Genomic DNA, 18,214 nt, shown 5'->3' on the forward strand with positions numbered 1-18,214 from the left:
TGATAGCAAGAACTAAGTGTCGTCTCCAGTTCCCCTTAGTGACCCTTGGAGATTCTTTGTCCATGTCATCCATTCTCCTCACTTTGTATAGTGCAAGTATAGCCATACGTCCTCTTCCTGGCAGATTCTTAACATCTCCAGTTGTTTTCTTAATTCTTCTTAATTATTTCCATGATGGTGAATATAGGCAACAACTGTTAAGCTGATTTGGTGGAGCTCAACAACATTTTGTTGCACATTGTTGCTGGATTCTCTTTCTCAAAGTGATGGATGACTGTTTTTCACCTCCTGTATATTCCCCAGTGAAACAGGAAGTAGTGGCTGACCATTTAAGTGTTCCTAATCACTCGGGTGCACTTTAAAACATGAAATATGAAATGAGAATAAACTTCATTTAGATTTCTAGGGGTGCCAATAATTTAACATTTTTAACATTGAAGATTTTTTTACATTTTAGTTTTTCTTTGATTAGATCTTAGAGAAGATTTTGCTAATATTTTGAATAAATCATAAAGTAATTGTTTTTACAGGTCATGTTGCTCATGATTAGCAAGGATGCCAGTATTTGTGGAGGGACACTGAAGATACTACAGTAACCAAAACACACAGAAGCACAGTAACAACTTGATACAGCAGCTCTCACACTGATGAAGACATAGAGGATCTTTACTCACAGATTATTACAGAGTGCAAAGGGTCATGTGTTTTGGTTTACTTTGCAGAGTTGCAGAGGTGGCTCATTCATTGCAGAAGTTCTAGGGTCCCTTCTAGTCTACCTTTGACTCATGGACAGAGGAGAAGGAGGTTTCCACAGGAAATTTCTTTTGGGGGGCTTGTGGTATGGAGGGGCTGTAAGGATATCTCACCAGTCCCTGTGTTGCCAGGTGAGGTGATGGGAATGCAGTGGATACAGAGTCCTCTGTGGCAGAAGGTCTAAAAGTTCTGCCTACTGCTCTGGAGATTATTAAGGAGACAGAGTAGAGCTCTATCGCCGCAGGCCTGCCTGGCTCTGTGGATGTCATGGCAGCCTGCCTGGTTCTGTAGACATTACAGCAGGCCACTTGGCTCCCTGGACATTGCAGCACGTCCCAGCAGAGTGGCTTAGCCTGCACCTGAGGATTTCAGTACAACCTCCAAGCTCCTTGACTGCAAGGCCTCAGAGTTTCCTAACCTGCCCATGGTCTCAGCATCTCCTAATGTGTCTTTGGTCTCTGTGTCTTCTAACACACTAGTCCATGTGTCTCCTGTTCCTGTGCCCTGGGCGGCTTCTGTTTCTGTTCTTGCTAACGGTCCTGTTCCTACACCTCGAGCGGCTCCGAGAGCTGCTAAAGTTGTTTCGCTGTCATGATCTCCTGTGCTGGCTTCCCATCATATTCCAGTGCTGGCTTCGCCTGCTCTTTGTCCCGTTCCAATAGACGCTTCTCATCCTGATCCAGTGCCGCCTCCACGTGCAGCTCCTGATCTGGTGCTGGTTTACCAAGACACTCCATTGTCAGCTTTTTGGCTTGTAGCTCCTCATGTTGCAGTGCTGGCTTCCTAAGCTGCTCCAGTGACGGCTTTTAGGATAAATTCTCCAGAGCTGTTTCCTAGTGACTGATTCTACCACACAGCTGCAGCTCATTCGAAGTGCATTAAGACTGCTGCATATACCCAGGGATGGGGGAGTAGCTAAGTAGTGCACTACTTTTTGAAGCTAGCTATAAATCTTAGTAGCTAGTAGCTGTAGCGTACATCCACTAACACACCACCACCACGTCAGTGTTACTGCAGTGTTGAGAATGATCCATCACCCAAATAGTACCTGCGCTGAGGGTCCATGGGGGCTAAACAAAAGGGGGGCAAACAAAGTATCAGAGAAAAAGATGAACTACAGTCTGTAATTGTAGAACTACAAAGTGAACCTATATAGTAAGTGGAGCTGATAAAATGGACAATGAGTGCAGAAACAATGAGGTGGTCATAACATTGTCTGAATCTTGTTAATGTTTTAAATTGGAGCAGTTTTAATTCAACAGTTTACAACATTGCACAAAATTCTCTGGTTTGTATTTGGCTATTTTTGTTGATGTTTTTGTATATTTGCAGTTTTTCAAGTGTGTGTGTGTGTGTGTGCGTGCGTGTGTTTGGTTGTTTTTTTTTCCCTAGCACACAATTACATGCGTCTTGTTCACACTTTCATTTGGGTTTGTTTGGTGTGTCAGGTGGAGATTCTCACACAAACTTTCTGACAATTGCGCTCTGAAAGTAGCTAAAGTAGCACCCTACTTTTCAAAATGTAACTAAACATTAGCCACTACTCTTTGTAGAAAAGTAACTAAATTGTAGCAGCTACGCATTTCGAGAAAGTAGCTACAAAGTAGGTAACTACTAATTTTTCAGTAGCTATCCCAACCCAGCATATACCTTCTGAGTTCTCAGCCTTTTTCTTGTGTCCGGTTATCGCTGTTTTTGACCCCTGCTATTCTGTTTTGTCTGATTGTGGATCTGCATCTTTTCCTGCCTGCTTATGTGTTGACCCCCACCTGCTATGACGTTGAGTATCAGAATGCCCCTAATGAACTCACTTCACACTTGCACCCTGCCTCAGCCTCTGTTACACAAATAATCTTTGTAATATAATACTGTGATTTATTGGTGAAGTGGGACACTTAATATTGTTCCTCCTCATTTTTCCATTTTTTCTTTCTAATTACTTACAGCACAGGGATATAAAAGTGTAGCAGAAAATGTAGAAAAACATTTGTAAACTTTTCTTATTTAATTTCTTTTGTCCCACTTTACCATTTGTCAGATTAGCAAAATGAGAGCGAATTTTGTGGCATCAGCGTAGAGGAGTTAATTAGTTAGTTAATAATTGAATTCTTCTCTTAGCCTAGGTCATGTACCCAAATCATTCAAACTAGCAGTGATTAAACCTTTGATAAAGAAGCCAAATCTTAACCCCAGCAAATTGTCAAGCTACAGACCCATTTCCAACTTATTTATTTCTAAGATTTTAGAAAAAGCTGTAGCCCAGCGACTCTGTTCCTGTCTACATAAGAACAAGATGTATGAAAAATTCCAATCTGGTTTTAGGCCCCACCACAGCACAGAGACAGCTCTAGTTAAGATAACAAATGATCCTCTGATCAAGGCCACGTATCTCTGCTGGTACTGCTCAATCTAACTGCAGCTTCTGACACTAAAGATCATTCTCTTAGACAGACTACAAAACATGGTGGGAATTAGAGGAATAGAGTTATCCTGGTTCACATCCTACCTCACTGACTGTTTCAGTTCATACAATTAAATAATGCATCATCTAATTATACAAAAGTGAAATATGGAGTTCCACAAGGTTCTGTTTTAGGTCCTCTGTTATTCACATTATACATGTTACCATCAGGCTTAGTTATAAATAGATATGGAATTAGTTTCCACTGCTATGTTGATGATGCACAGCTGTACATATCAGCCAAACCAGAAGATAAATCCAGATTAAATAAAATAGAAGATTGTGTAAAAGATATAAGAAACTGGATGCTGCAGAATTTCCTTCTTTTAAACCCAGATAAAATAGTTCTCCTTCTTGGTCCAAAGGCTGCTCTGAATAAATGCTCAGATTTATTGTAAAATCTTGCTGACTTCTCTGTAATACCTGGTTCAGTAGCTAAAAATCTTGGTGTGATGATTGATTCAGATCTAACGTTTCATCAAGGTAATATTTACCTAATATTTAGGTAATATTACAAGGACAGCGTTTCTTCACCTTCAAAACATTTTCAAAGTTTCAAAGTGCATTATCCTACATCAAAATTACACCATCAACCTCCAACTTCAGGCTCATGAATCCTGTCTGACACTCTCTTTACATCCAGAACACTTTTCCCAAGCTGTTCCTTTAGGATTATCCCTACTCCATTTCTCTTCCTCTCTACACCATGATAGAACAGTTTGAATTGAAACTTCCAATGTTCCTGGCCTTGCTTCCTTTCCATCTGGTCTCCTGAACACACAGAATATCTACCTTCCTTCTCTCCATCATGTCAGCAAGCTCTCTGCCTTTACCAGTCATTGTCCCTATGTTCAGAGTCCCTACTCTAACCTCCACACTCCTGCCTTTCCTTCTCTCTCACCGCCTTCTAACCCACCTTCCTCCTCTCCTCTTTGATGGTCTTCGACCTACAGTAGTCCAATTTCCACCGGCACCCTGCTGGTCAACAGCACCGGAGGCGGTCGTTGTTAACCCGGGCCTCGACCGATCCAGTATGGCAATCATATTTGTGATCTGCATGATAGTTTTGGCACAAGTTTTACACCGGATGCCCTTCCTGACGCAACCCTCACCATTTATCCGGGCTTGGGACCGGCAGCAGAAGTACACAAAGTACACCCCTAATGGCTGGTTTGCATTATCCCTACATGACGCTGAACAATTGGTTCATGCCTTTATAACTTCAAGGCTAGACTACTGTAATGCGTTGTCAGGATGCTCCAACAGGAACCTAAATAAACTCCAATTAGTTCAGAATGCTGCAGCTAGAGTACTCATTAAAACCAGGAAATTTGATCACCAGCCCAGTTTTATCAGCATTACACTGGTTTCCTATCAAATTCCCTATTGACTATAAAATTCTCTTATTGACGTGTAAAGCCCTGCATGGTCTCTCACCGGAGTACCTGCAAGATCTTATTTCCCATTATGAACTGCCTCGCTTACTCAGATCCCAGGATGCTGGTTTTCTACTGGTTCCTAAAATTCTTAAGACTTCAATGGGTGGAAGAGCTTTTTCTTACAAAGCCACCAAATTGTGGAATAATCTCCCAGTTAATGTTTGGGACTCTGACACAGTCTCAACCTTTTAAGTCTAGACTGAAAACATTTTTGATAATTAGCCTTCCCCTTTAGATAAAGGCAGGAGATCCAGGGGTTCATGGGCATAGAGGCTTATGGTAAACTGAGATGTTGGTGCTGTTGACCCACCACTTCACGCGATCACACAGGTTTGTTGACAGTGGAGTGGGGGGATCCCAGTGTCTCAGGGTACTCTCATATCTATGCTACCTTCTGTTCTCTCCTTTTAGTCTGTGTTGTTATAGTTAGATCTGCCAGAGTCACTAACCACACTCTGGGGGAAATCATATTTATTACAGTCACACTCCTGACCAGAACTAATTTTGTCTCTTTACTCTTCCTGAGATAATGACTGCCCACCCATCCTGCTGAAGTCTGACCATCAGGGCCTCCTCCTCACCATCAACAACCTGCTCTCCTGTTCATTTGTGCCAACTGCAACACCCTCAATTACATCACTGTGCCATCCAGATGCACCAGCATTGAGATAGGATGGGACTGTTTCAGCTCACTCCCACTTTTCATGAAGACTCAGTCAGAAACTGCCTCTACCAGTGGAGTTTCTAAAGCTTTACCATCCAGTCTTCAGAGATCCTCTTAGCTTTTATTTGGTATTTAGCTTATTAAATTGTAAACACTGTTTGACCAGAGGAGGATGGGTCTCCCCTTGTGAGTCTTGGTTCCTCCCAAGGTTTCTTCCTCCAGACTGAGGGAGTTTCCTTGCCACCGTCGCCTCTGGCTTGCTCACTGCAGGATATATGTTGTAACTGTGTGTTTTCAAACTTCTGTAAAGCTGCTTTGTGACTACATTTGTTATAAAAAGCACTATACAAATAAACTTGACTTGAATTGAATTGAGGAGGGCTGCACAACTTCAGCCCTGGCTGGTATTCAGCACAGTTTAGTTTTCTTTACTTGAACACACCCTCCAAACCAGGCAATTAACAGATAAATGTAATCAGGTGTATTTGTGTAGGTTAATCACAACTCTGCTGGACAATGGCCCTCCAGGTTGTCAATGTGGGACAAGACTGAGGGAACGCCATGATTACCATCACAAGAAGTGCCACAGCAGAAAGGCAGAGGTCACCAACAGCCATAAACTTGACCCTCACGGTGACCAACCCTTAACACACAACACCCCAATATGCAATAAGCCACAAATAACACACATCTAGTGGATTGATACAGTATTACTGTTAAACTGGGACGGCCACACAAGTCATTTTAAGAAGACTTCTGTCATGACATGCTTTCAAATAAATCAATAAATGCAATATTTATCAACAGTAATCCATCCATCCATCATCTAAGCCGCTTCTCCGTCAGGGTCGCGGATCAACAGTAATGATTACAGTAATCAGTAGTAACTACTGGCAAATATAGATTTTCATGCCTGTTAAAAGGAGATCCAGACGTTTGTGTTTGCTAGCTGCACAGATTTGGTTTGAGATTTTTATTTTAATCTGTAGACACTTGGATATCAGCCATAAATATAATTTTAATACATATTACATGTAAAATAAATTATTAAAAATGTTCTGTAACCAACGCCTCGCTGGTGATCTGAGAATTTGACGAGGCCACTAGTTTAAATGTGTTGCCAGAGGAGTTACTGTGTGAGGAAAACAAAAAAATCTCTAAAAATGTAAAGTCATTATAGGCTCTGTGTACCTTCTGTTCATTTGACTTTCTTTTTAAAATCCAGAATTATCATAAAATCAAATAATAAACAGTAATGTAATAAAGTGCCATTTTCTAGTGATCTCCCTTTAGAATGTCCCATCATAAGTGGAAATAAATGTGCAGAGCGCAGGTATGGAAGCTCAGAAGCCACAGAAATCAGGTCTGTTCTGGTGTATTGATCAGCTGTATTACTTTTTGTATAAGCACTTATATCGTTTGTACAGGTCAAATATACAGGAAAGAAATTATATGGGGAAGAAACTGAACTCCCACCATCTGACGGGAGCTTTGTGCTCCCCAGATCAGCTGCTCAAGTTTAAGAGGTTTTCTGTCAGTGTTGTCCCAAACTCCCCTCTGTGTGTGCGTGTATCTTACAGGCATGTCAGCACTAAATTATCCATTCTGTCTTTCAGTCATAATGACCAGTGCTGTAGCCTCTTGGTGAAGGAGACTCAGGAGAGACGCCTGCAGGAAAAGCTCATACAGGGCAGCTGAGCACTGAGGGTCACCTCCGCTCCCTCTGGGCTGTGGTGTCTGGGGTGCCCTATGATATTCAACGTTATGAGGCTGGTATGTTTGTCTAAGTTAAGGGGCCCTGTTGTGAAGGTCATGGTGCCATGGGTGATGGGCCTCTCGCTCCCTCTCTCTCAGTACCAGACAGATGAGATGAACTTATTTAATTGATATGTTGTGCCTTAGTTTCACGAAAACAACCACCCTATATAAAGCATGGGGTCAGAGCTGTTTTTCAGAGGAGTTTTCATATTGGTGTTGAACCCTCTCTCAGGCAATCCATGATGCTGATCTTCTTTTGTAATGAACCTTTTTATATACAAGTAAGACAGCAGACATTCCTTCATCATCTTCATCATCTCTCTGATAAACAACAAGAATTTGGCGTCCCGAACTTCGGGCTTGTGGTTTGCGGCGTTGCCGGTCGAATTGTGCTGCTTTCGCAGAGGTGTCAAATTCAGGTCCAGAAAGTAAAAGTCCTTCCCAGGATTTTGTTCCAACAGGCTGGCTTCTCTAGTTAGATCACACCACCAGCAGAGCTGTCCAGCCTGTTGGAACAAAATCCTGGGAAGGACTTTTACTTTCTGGACCTGAATTTGACACCTCTGCGCTTTGTCGAAAAATGCTACCGTAGCGTTAATCGTCAGCAGACTCTATCGATCTGTGCTACTCCATCGAGAAATGCTACCTTATCGGTTTGCACTTCCAGTTGTGTGTTTCCCATTAAATAGAGCCTAACTCAGTATTATGACGCATTTAATTACAAAATCAAGTACATGCACTGTATGGACAAGGGAAGCATGGATTTAAATCCATTATAACGTCCTTATTAAATATTTTCCATGTGTAGCATATCTCGATAGACTAATATCACTATGCAGAAAAGTGCGATGAGAGCAGGCAGGATGCAAAACATTTATTAAGGAGCCTATATAAATGTTTATAGGTCAGGAAACAATAAAAAAGATAAGAAATTACTCACCTGAACTATACTCGACAGAAAGGGAGCAGATTAATGGGCGTGGAAACTTATGACAAGGCTGTGGGTCTGCGCATGCGCAAAAGCGCAAAGTAGCAAATATCGATGCGTAGCACAACTCGACAGAACACCGGTAACTTCAGCGACCTCCTCCCGTCCAAGCCGACAAACACAGTGAGCGTTTCTCCCGTGAGTGCGCGCTGGTTCGTCCGTTGGGGCTGTTGTGTTTTGCTGTCTGGCCGCTGATTTTATTGCGTTGTAAAACACCGCAATAGGGGAGAGAACAAAAGAGAAAGGAAAGAAAATGGAGAGATACAAATTAAGAGAAACAAGAGAAGACAAAGAAAATTGAGAAGAGGAAAAGTAAAGAGAGATGAGAACATAAGAGTGAAGAATAAAAGAGAAATAGGAATAAAGAAAAAGAGAGACGCCGCAGGTTTGGACTAAAACCCTCTGGGAGGCGGTTTTAGACGCGCCTAAAATCCTGGAAAAATCACTTGGTGAGTTTCGGGTCAGTTCTAAGGAACTGGAGGTGTAGAATGGGGAAAAATCAATGGTGTGGTTTGTAGTTTGTTTGTATGCTGGTGAGCAGCGTCTTCATACAACACTAGTAAATAAATGAGACCGAGGAGGCAGCGCGGAGCAGCTCGTCTGTTTCTTTACTAACTCACTCAACAAGAGAGGGCGGGAGGACACTTACTTCAAAATAAGAGTCTTACTGAACTGCAACACAACACACAACCAGTTCCCACTCGATCACTAGTTGACGAACAGTGTCTGGCGCAGCTTTTCACTGAATGATCTGCACCTCAGCAGGTGGCACAAATTATCAAGTATTTATAATAATACATATTTAAATAATAAATAATTATAAAATAAATCAAAGAAAATGGTACTAGCAAATACAATCTGTGGGTAATGATATACAATTGGAAGATTTAATAATAATAATAATAATAATAATAATAATAAACCACATTTTCTATATTGAAGCTGTCTGGTATGAAATTATAACTTGGTGTTTAAAGGAGGAAAACGTCTGTTATAGATAAAAATGACATAAGTGCGCAAATCATATTGAGTGGCTTATTGGACCTCGTTGGCTTATAAGATACTGAATGCTTGTCTGTTTCTTCCCTCGTCCACCGATGGTGTGGGAGAGTTGAGGAGCAGGAGAAGGAGGCGCAGATGAGAAGGCAGCTGGCCAGTGCATTACACGGATTGAGGCTTGCTGACGACAGCGTGTGCAGCTCCTAAATCCAGTTTGATCAAGGCCAGTGCAGTTTATCCACGAACTCTTAACAAATATCTGCATTCTAAATATGTATGTTTATTTATAGTTATTATTGTTGATACACATTTAGTCTGCTTTCACTTAAAGGCTATTATAGGAATGTTTCTCAATTTGGGGATAATACAGTACATCCATTTGTTTACGTGTATATAAGATACTACATGCTGCAGTCAATTGAGAGGCTTGGCGACGGACTGACCAGTTAATGCTTTTAATTTATTAATTGAGTATAATTATTTGGTTTAAACTCAGTTACAAATGTGAGTTTTATTGTTGTGCATGGTTTATTCTGGTTTGAACTGTGTTGGGGATTCAATATTGAGACTATCTGATGATTTGAGGTGCATGGGTGTGGAGTCATGTTGCATGTTGGCGCAGTTTTTATAAAAAAAACACACATATAAAACGTAACACAGCCTCCCAAAATGCCAAATCTAATCTAATGCTGTCCTCATCGTTCTTTAACCATGACATTCTGATTTCTGAGCTCCTGCGACCGATGGGTGCACTCTGCGGTTTATTGTTGGTTAATTTAAAGCAGTTAAAATCAAGCCTTTATTCCACTGCTGTTTGTTTTTGATTTTATAATCTGTGAAACTGTAAAATGAAGCTATTTCTTTTTCGACTGAGAACAACTGTCAAAGCCAGAATTGACCCATTTGCCATTTTTCAATACTGGATTTTGAAATGAAAATCAAATGAAGGTACACAGACCTGAGGACCAGTCTGATGACCAACGGGGTAAAGAAATGAAGTGTCACACTCTGACTGTAAAATTTAACAATACTGTAAATTTTTACTCCCATTTCAACAGAATCGCATGAAACATCTGGAGGTTCTAAGAAGATCGTTCTGCCTTTGTTCATTTCTTTTGTATTATTTCTGTAAAGGAGATGTTGAGCTTGTTATAAAGGTTTGCTGAGCTGGAGAAAGTAATGTCTCTGAAAGTGTCCCACTGCAGCAACATTCACCTTATATTATATTAATCTGAATAAAGTAAATTCAGCACATCAGTACGTTTATCACAGAGCACTGGCCAAACACTGCAGAGTCTCACAGTATGTCCACAGCATCACTGACCACCACCGCTGATACTGTCACTAATACATGATGAACCTACAGTAAGATCTACTGAATTATGATGTTACAGGTTGGACACACTGTGCTTTACCAGCAGGAGTGATAAACTCATCTTTCACAACAGAATTGATTTCTTACCAAGGAAGAAACACAATGTCCTGCCAATATACCTGCTCGGGTTAAAGGTCATTTAAATAATCAAGGAAATAACGAGATGAACACAGACTTGAAGACCTGAAAACTTCATGATCGGTAATCAATACTCAAATTCCAATCTCCAAATGATCCATTTTAAATATCATTACAGATTACACTCACCTCCCACTTTATTAGGTACACTAGTTAAAGGTCGGACCCCCTTTTGCCTTCAGAACTGCCTTAATTTTTAACACCTTTAATAGATGTTGGAAACGTTCCTCAGAGATTCTGTTTGTTTATTTGAGTTACTTTGTCATCTGACCTCTCACATCAACAAGGCATTTTCATCCACACAACTGACCGCTCACTGGATATTTTCTCTTTTTCTGACCGTTCTCTGTAAAACCTAGATTTGGTTGTGTGAAAATCCCAGTAGATCAGCAGTTTCTGAAATACTCAGACCAGCCCGTCTGGCACCAACAACCACGCCACGTTCAAAGTCTCTTAAATCACCTTTCTTCCCCATTCTGATGCTCGGTCTGCACTTCAGCAAGTTGTCTTGACCACCTCTACATGAATAAACGCATTGAGTTGCAGCCATGTGATTGGCTGATTAGCTATTTGTGTTAACAAGCATTGAAAAGATGTACCTAATAAAGTGGCCGGTGAGTGTATATTGGATGCCACAGTAATGCTTTATAAAAGCTGCTTTAAGTCCTGGCTGTAACCGTCACCCACAACAGAAACAATTGGGAACATATTGCAGATGTTGTGGGATGTGAGGAGCTTCATGACGTCTGAATAAATGTTACTAACATATTATCTGCTCTGATTGGGAAAGAAATCTCTGTGGATCCAACTGTATTATTGCTTAACGAAGACTCCAGTTTAGCCCTGACAGGAAAACTAAAGAAGATCTGGATCACTGGTTTAACATCTGCTAAAAATCATTGTGCAGAGATGTTTTTCCCACATAATCTTAGTGTACGACACGATTTCTGCTACATGACCACAGTACTGTTAGAATCAGCTGCAGCTACAGTCAATAATGCTGGAGCATCTACTCTTCAGACGTGGAGACCGGTTTGTTTAATGTGGTGAAAAGATTGAAGCAAATGGTATGAAGCACATTATATAAGCCAGCATCTTTATTTTAATGTGTTTTCACTCATTTTATTACTTAACATCTTATTTATAGTTTGGTCAGTGATGTAAAGTACAGATGGAGGGGATGAATGGACCGGTCAGATGGGGGAGGGGTGTTTTTGGTTTGCTTCAGTTCTGAAATATTTTAATAAAATGCTGTATGACAGAAACATCATGCAAACTTTAACTTAAGAAAAAAAATCAATGGAACCAAATATGTAATTTTGTATCCAATGAGTTTGAATGAGGAACACGCATAAGCAAAGGCATTATTAATCAACAATACAAAAGTGAGTGATATGTTTTAAATTTAGTTTTAGGCCATGACGTATTATTTAAAGTCATTTAAGAGTCACTCAGACGTGAGCTGTCTATTTTAATTAAATATTAATTTACTAATTTATATAAAACCTCATGACTTGACACACAAATACATGTTCATTGATAATGACCCACAATGCAGAGTAGAGCTCATATCGTTTTCTAATAAACATGTCAAAGGACCTCCAACTGAAACTCTCCACACTCTGAATTCAGCATGACAGAAAAGCTTGTAAACCATCTGAACTACATACAGTTACTGAATCACACAGAAGCTGATCATCTCAGAGCCCTCAGACTGAATATTAACAACTTCATACAGCAGCTCTCACTCTAATGAAGACATAGAGAACATTTACTCACAGAGTATCACAGAGAGAGACCTGAACTCCATACTGTCCCCGTAATGACTGACTGACTGACTGACTGACTGACTGACTGAGCAGTGCGTTCAACAATCAACTTCCTGTGTTCTTACACTCACAGCACACGTCACAGAGAGAGAGAGATGGAAAACAATACAATTCAGGAAAACAAAGGAAAAACTCCCGAGTGCCAACATCTGGATAAATCATCCAAGGATAAGTACTTACATCCTTTGTAGAATTGCTTTAGTTTAGCCATATTAGAAGGTTCTTGAAGAAGAACTGCCCCTTTAAGGTCCTTAAGAGTACAAGTCAGGACTGTGACTAGGCCCCTCCAAAACTTTAATCCATTCAGAGGTGGACCTGGCCTTGTGCATTGGGTCTTATTGTGTTGTGTAACCCATTTACACTTGAGCTTCAGATCACAGACCGAAGACTGGATGAAGTTCTATATTAGAGAGCAGAACTCATGGTTCCATCAATTATAGCAGGCAGACACGTCTTTTAGCAGTGAAGCATCCCTACACCATCATACTACCACCACCATGTTTTACTGTTGATATGATGTTATTAGTAGAATACAGTGATAGCTTTACACCAGATGTTATGGGACCCGGAAAAAGTTCCACTTATTACTCATCAGTCCACAAAACATTCCAATATTTTTGGAGGTCATCAAGGTGATTTTTGGCAATTGTGAGAGGAATTTTCTTCTTTATTGTGTTTTTGCTTTGCAACTCTTTCATGGAGAACTCTTTCTAGTGGTGGAATCATGAACACTGACCTTCTCTGAGATGAGAATCATCTGCAGTCTCTTCGATGTGCATCTGGGTTGTTTTGTGATTTGCTGGATGAGTTGCTGCTGTGCTCTTGGAACAATGTTGATAGGCCTTTCACTTCTGGGAAAATTCATCATTGTTCCACAAGTTTTCTTCATTTGTAGAAAATGGCTTGCACTGTGGTTCACTGGAGTCCCAGAGCTTTGGAAATGGCTGTGTAACATTTTCATGACTTATACACTTTAATAACTCTTCTTAATTTTGGAATTAATTTTCATTGTGGCACAGTGTGCTGCTTGTTGAGATCTTTTGGACTACTTTACAGAGCTGGAAAGGTTCTGTTTAAATGATGATTAGATTCAACAGAGCTGGCAGAAATCAAGCTTGGATGTGTCTTATTGAATTGATCCAAATGATCAACTACTTTTGGTTAATTGGTTGATTTAGTAACTAAAGAGTGGCAAATACTCAAACATAGGGCCAGTTGGCATTGAATAACTTTTGCCTACATTAAGTGAAATAATTATTTAGAAAATGAAAAGACAAAACAAAAAACATTTTTACTCGTTATCTTTAAAATCTAGTAAAATAACTTTTATATAATTTTATATAATAAATTTTACTTTAACAGTTACTTTTTCACAGCACAGAGCTTTTACCACTGAGTGATTTTACCAGATTAAATTATTTTGATCAGCTTTCAGTGGAATTAAAGTGTTCTTTTAAAAAGACTTTACAGACTCATACAGTGTCTGAGAGAAACTGGCCAATGAAAGAGCACATTAGAGGGTCATCACATGGTGTAAAATGTCAATGATCCCTAATCTGCACTAATCCAGAGACTTTACACTAAATATCAGTCATTTAAGGGAATCTTCATGTGCAGTACTTTCAAGCAGATTCAGCCGAGTCCTGAAACCATGTGCATCCAAATATGGTAGATAATTTGAAAAAGGAAGTGCAGAGAGAGCTTCATCTGTTTCTATATTTGATGCCAAACATGACTGGGTGAGAGATGTTACTGATTAGCATGCGAGCAGTCGGTACACATGGTTCATCATGTTGTGTTAATGGGGTTTTAGTACAAACGGATCATCAGTTCTACTCTTAGAGGCTGTGAGAGGCCTGATATCAGATTTAACACCCTCTGTGCTGCTCTGGACTCCAGCTGGAAGGTGCACATGTGTGTTTCAGTGCATGGTGTGATTGAGTGCGGCTGCGTAGGTTATGTGTCTGTTTTGATTGCTCAGATCATTTACAGTTTACTTTCTAGGTTTTTCTTCTGTTATTTCTATGCAATCAATTTGTAATTTTAGATTAAATCTAAGTAAAAGAACAGTCAGAGCTCAGTTGAGGCCCACTGTCGTCATGGAGCTTTCTGCATCACTGAGTTTCAATTCCTCTTTAGGTGAAGGTGTCATTGCCACTATTTAACTACAGAAGTCAGACCACAACCCTCTAAATAACTCCCCTCTGCTCTCAAACCTGAAACCTCTGGATTTCTGTGGCTGTATGACCAGTGAAACAGTGCTCAGAGTTTTTTTTTTTTTTTTAAATGTAGTTCATGTTCTGCTTCAAGGTCAGTCCACACCAACTCTCCTAAGGCCTGTCTGTCACTTAATGGATCATCATGAATAAAATTCAAGCAGATTTTCAGTTTCACTCATGCAGCCATGTATAGGCTGCATTTTATTGTTTTCAGTGCAGAAACAACCACAACAACTTGTTGAAGCTATTATTTGGCAAACATGAGACACTTTTGTGAGTCAGCAGTATTTGGGGGATTGAGTGCACTCTGTTGGATCTTTTTAGCATCATATTGGGGACACACTGTTACACTGACAACAGAACACAAGAACTAAATGTCATACGGTGATCAGTACAGCGATTCTGAGATTTTGAAAGTTCTGTAGTGTCCACATAACATGGATCAGTTTTCACACACTAACTATCTTCTCCTGAGCTTGTCCTGCAGAAATGCTCCCACTGTCTGCACACAGGACTGCAGTTTTTTGTTTGTTTTTATTTATTTCTCTTTGGAAGTATCCGTATACATGAACAGATACAAATGCTGTGACTTTTTTATTTTACTTTTAATAACTGCAAAAACCTGTGAAATGTACTGTGTTACTAAAGTGACAGCAGAGCACGAGGCCTTTTAGCCCCTCCTCCACCTGTCGAACCCACAAAGCTGAACCAACATGGAGAGAAACCACAATGACCGTTTTAACACCTGTGCTCGGAAATTCTGACACAGACAAAACACACCGTTTGTTCAAGAGCAGAAAAGATGTTAAACTTCATTAAAAACAATGTTAAATGTAATGTAAACCATTAAGTTAATGTCATAATTGATAGTCATTTTTGTGAGGTTACTCTAGGCTTCTCTTGCCTTATAGACCGTGTTATGTTAAATAACACAATGCACAAATATGCCATATGTGTTCATATGTAGATCACAGTATAATCTCTAAGCAGTTCTGCAGTCAAAGCATGAAGGTCAGCACTGATGCCCTGGGGGTTGATTTCTGCAAATGGCTCTCAAGAAAAATATAGTTTTTATTTTTGATGTTTTAGTGTGTTTTTTCCATAAAGTCTTGCAAATTAGTGATAATCAGTTGTAATTAAATTGAAAACACAATGTTTGCACTTGGTTGTAGTAAAGACTGACAGCATTAAGCAGCAGTGCTTAGCCAGTCAGTTAATGCTACCTTTTATGTGTATTAGCATTGTATGATTTTTTTTTTTTTATGTATATAACATGTAAGCAGAAATGAAGCACCTGCCCTGCCTGTATTAGAAAAACAGAATTAGGTTTGGTTTCTACACATATCGACTGTACTGAGATCATTTGTTGACTTTTGCCACAACATTGATTTACAGCACTTTTCGTTCTTAACTGTCACCTCATTTATCAATATTGAGATACTTTGCTGAGAAACTTGATAAAATACATGACATTGTTCACTTTAATAATGTGGTGTGTTTTTATATTGTAATATTGACATGTGAGCCATTATATATCGTGATAATAATATTCAAACTCTAACTGTAAATGTTCTTCATTCTTCTAGTTTTACTTTATACATTTTACATAACAACTGCATAACTACTAAAATAAGTTCTGTGTTGGCTGTAGTCTCTTGACCTTGTCCCTCCACTTCTCAGACCATGTTGGTAGCCTTGGAGACCGACATCCAAGCCAGGTAGCCTATATAGACTCCTGCACCTGTGAATCCTGAAGTAGCGTCCTTACACCCACTTGTATATATTTCTAGGAAGAAGTAAAAATGTAAGCTCTAACTAACTGACCTGTAATCCTGTAATTATTGTTGTGTATGATGACTGTAACTTTCTAGGTGATGCTGAATTTGCTCTATGTGTGCACAACTGAACATTACGGTGTTTCTGAAGTGATGAGCAGAGCATACGGACTTTCAGCACCAACTCCACTTGTCAGACCTACAAAGCTGAACTAACACATATAAACCACAATAAACACGTCAACAACCATTCTAGGAAATTCTGTCACAAATAGAAACAGACAAACTGCTTCTTCAAGATAAGAAAAGATGATTAACATCAGCACAAACAGTGGTCTGTCATATTTCAGCTGTTCTCATATCTCCAGTTTTTTGTTTTTCAGTCTCTGGTATAATTTGAGAATGTCTGTCTGTCCTTGACATGGTGTGTAAATGTCATGATGAGTGGAGGCAAAATTATGTAGAAAACAGATTGGTTATGTTGACTTACATTAAAAGTAAAGTATTTTTTTCCTTCTGCTGTAATTTTCAGAGATACACTATTCCAACTGCAGCAAATAGGTCTGAAAGCAGAGGCCAAACAAGGGAAAACATCAAGGGTATTAATGCCAGGTTCAAATAAATACGTGTGCAGGGATGTAGATGAAGGATCTCTCGTTTTACACTGTGATTAAACTGTAATTTGTTGTGTTTGTGTAGAGCACAGAGTATAATCTCTATGCAGTTCTACAGGCATTAAACTTCATCAAGCCAGTTTCTTTAGGCTGACTGTGCTGTCATAAGCTATATATGCAACCCCCCCCCTGGAGCCTCTTCCAGCTGTCATTGGGCGAAAGGCAGGATACACCCTGAACAGGTCGCCAGTCCATCACAGGGCAGTATATGCAAACTCTAATTCTGACTTTACTTTGTCTAGTTTTACTTGGTAAATGATTCAAGTTAGTGCTGTATGTTGACTATAACCTCTTGACTTTATTTCCTCACTGGTCAGTCCAAGTTTGTACCCATGAAGACAGACCTCCAAACCAGGTCTATACAGTCCTGCAACAATAAATCTAGAAGGAGAGTCCTTAAACCCACTGGTATATATTTTTATAGGCTAAAACAAAAAATGAATCCTTATGTAAACTCTATGTACCCTGCATCACCTACACCTTCACATTCTAACAGTCCCACAAGCACATTCTCTAAAAAGCCCATTTGTTGTATACTGCCCCCTGCTGTTTATCCCGTGTGCTGCTTACACATTCATGTTTACACTCCGAGGATCAGTCAGGGACACGTCAGAGACTCAGTAACAGACATCCACTCTTCTAGGATGTCTAAATATTATACCGGTGATTATACGGTATGTTATAGTGAACTGAAGCTCCTCAGTGGGAGTTTATTAGTACTGATATAATCACAGTGAGATTAACAATAGACGATAAATATTCATCATCGCCCACATACAGTAACAAACTGTACAAATACCTTGTTAAGTATTTAACAATAATTACTTGCTTATTGATTCTCTTCTTTTTTACTTCTTTTCTTTTTCTGGAGGGACTTGCTGTCCCTTTGCTGCTGTAACACTGAGAATTTCCCCATTGTGAGAATAATAAAGGATTATCTTATCTTATCTCATCACGGTGGTGTCTCCTGGCCAGAGTCTCTCATCCACCTCTCTGCACTTATGAAAGGACCCTAATCCATGTGCTCATCGCTGATGATTTTAATGTTTTGATCCAGTGTAGATGTAGTTCTGTGCTGATGTCTGCTTTTATAGATATTTATTTAGTGGGTATTTATGAAGATAATATACATTAGTTAGAAT

The 18,214-nt window shown here is 39.7% G+C and overlaps 1 protein-coding gene across 2 annotated transcripts in view; it reads right to left on the reverse strand.

Annotated features, from left to right (window-relative positions):
• The window catches only part of LOC108415343 (carcinoembryonic antigen-related cell adhesion molecule 5-like), a 653,433-nt gene that overhangs the window by 547,472 nt on the left and 87,747 nt on the right, over window positions 1-18,214 (reverse strand). Inside the window, exon 1 of one of the 2 annotated variants that reach the window (XM_037547413.1) lies at window positions 12,355-12,543. The exons of the other annotated variant lie outside the window; for it this stretch is intronic. Within the exon in view, the coding sequence (XP_037403310.1) occupies window positions 12,355-12,385 (31 nt within the window). The 5' untranslated portion in view covers window positions 12,386-12,543. Of the gene's footprint in view, window positions 1-12,354; window positions 12,544-18,214 lie in introns of those variants that run through there. 2 annotated transcript variants of the gene reach the window in all.

This window comes from Pygocentrus nattereri, chromosome 2, assembly GCF_015220715.1.
Source record: "Pygocentrus nattereri isolate fPygNat1 chromosome 2, fPygNat1.pri, whole genome shotgun sequence".
NCBI lineage: Eukaryota > Metazoa > Chordata > Actinopteri > Characiformes > Serrasalmidae > Pygocentrus > Pygocentrus nattereri.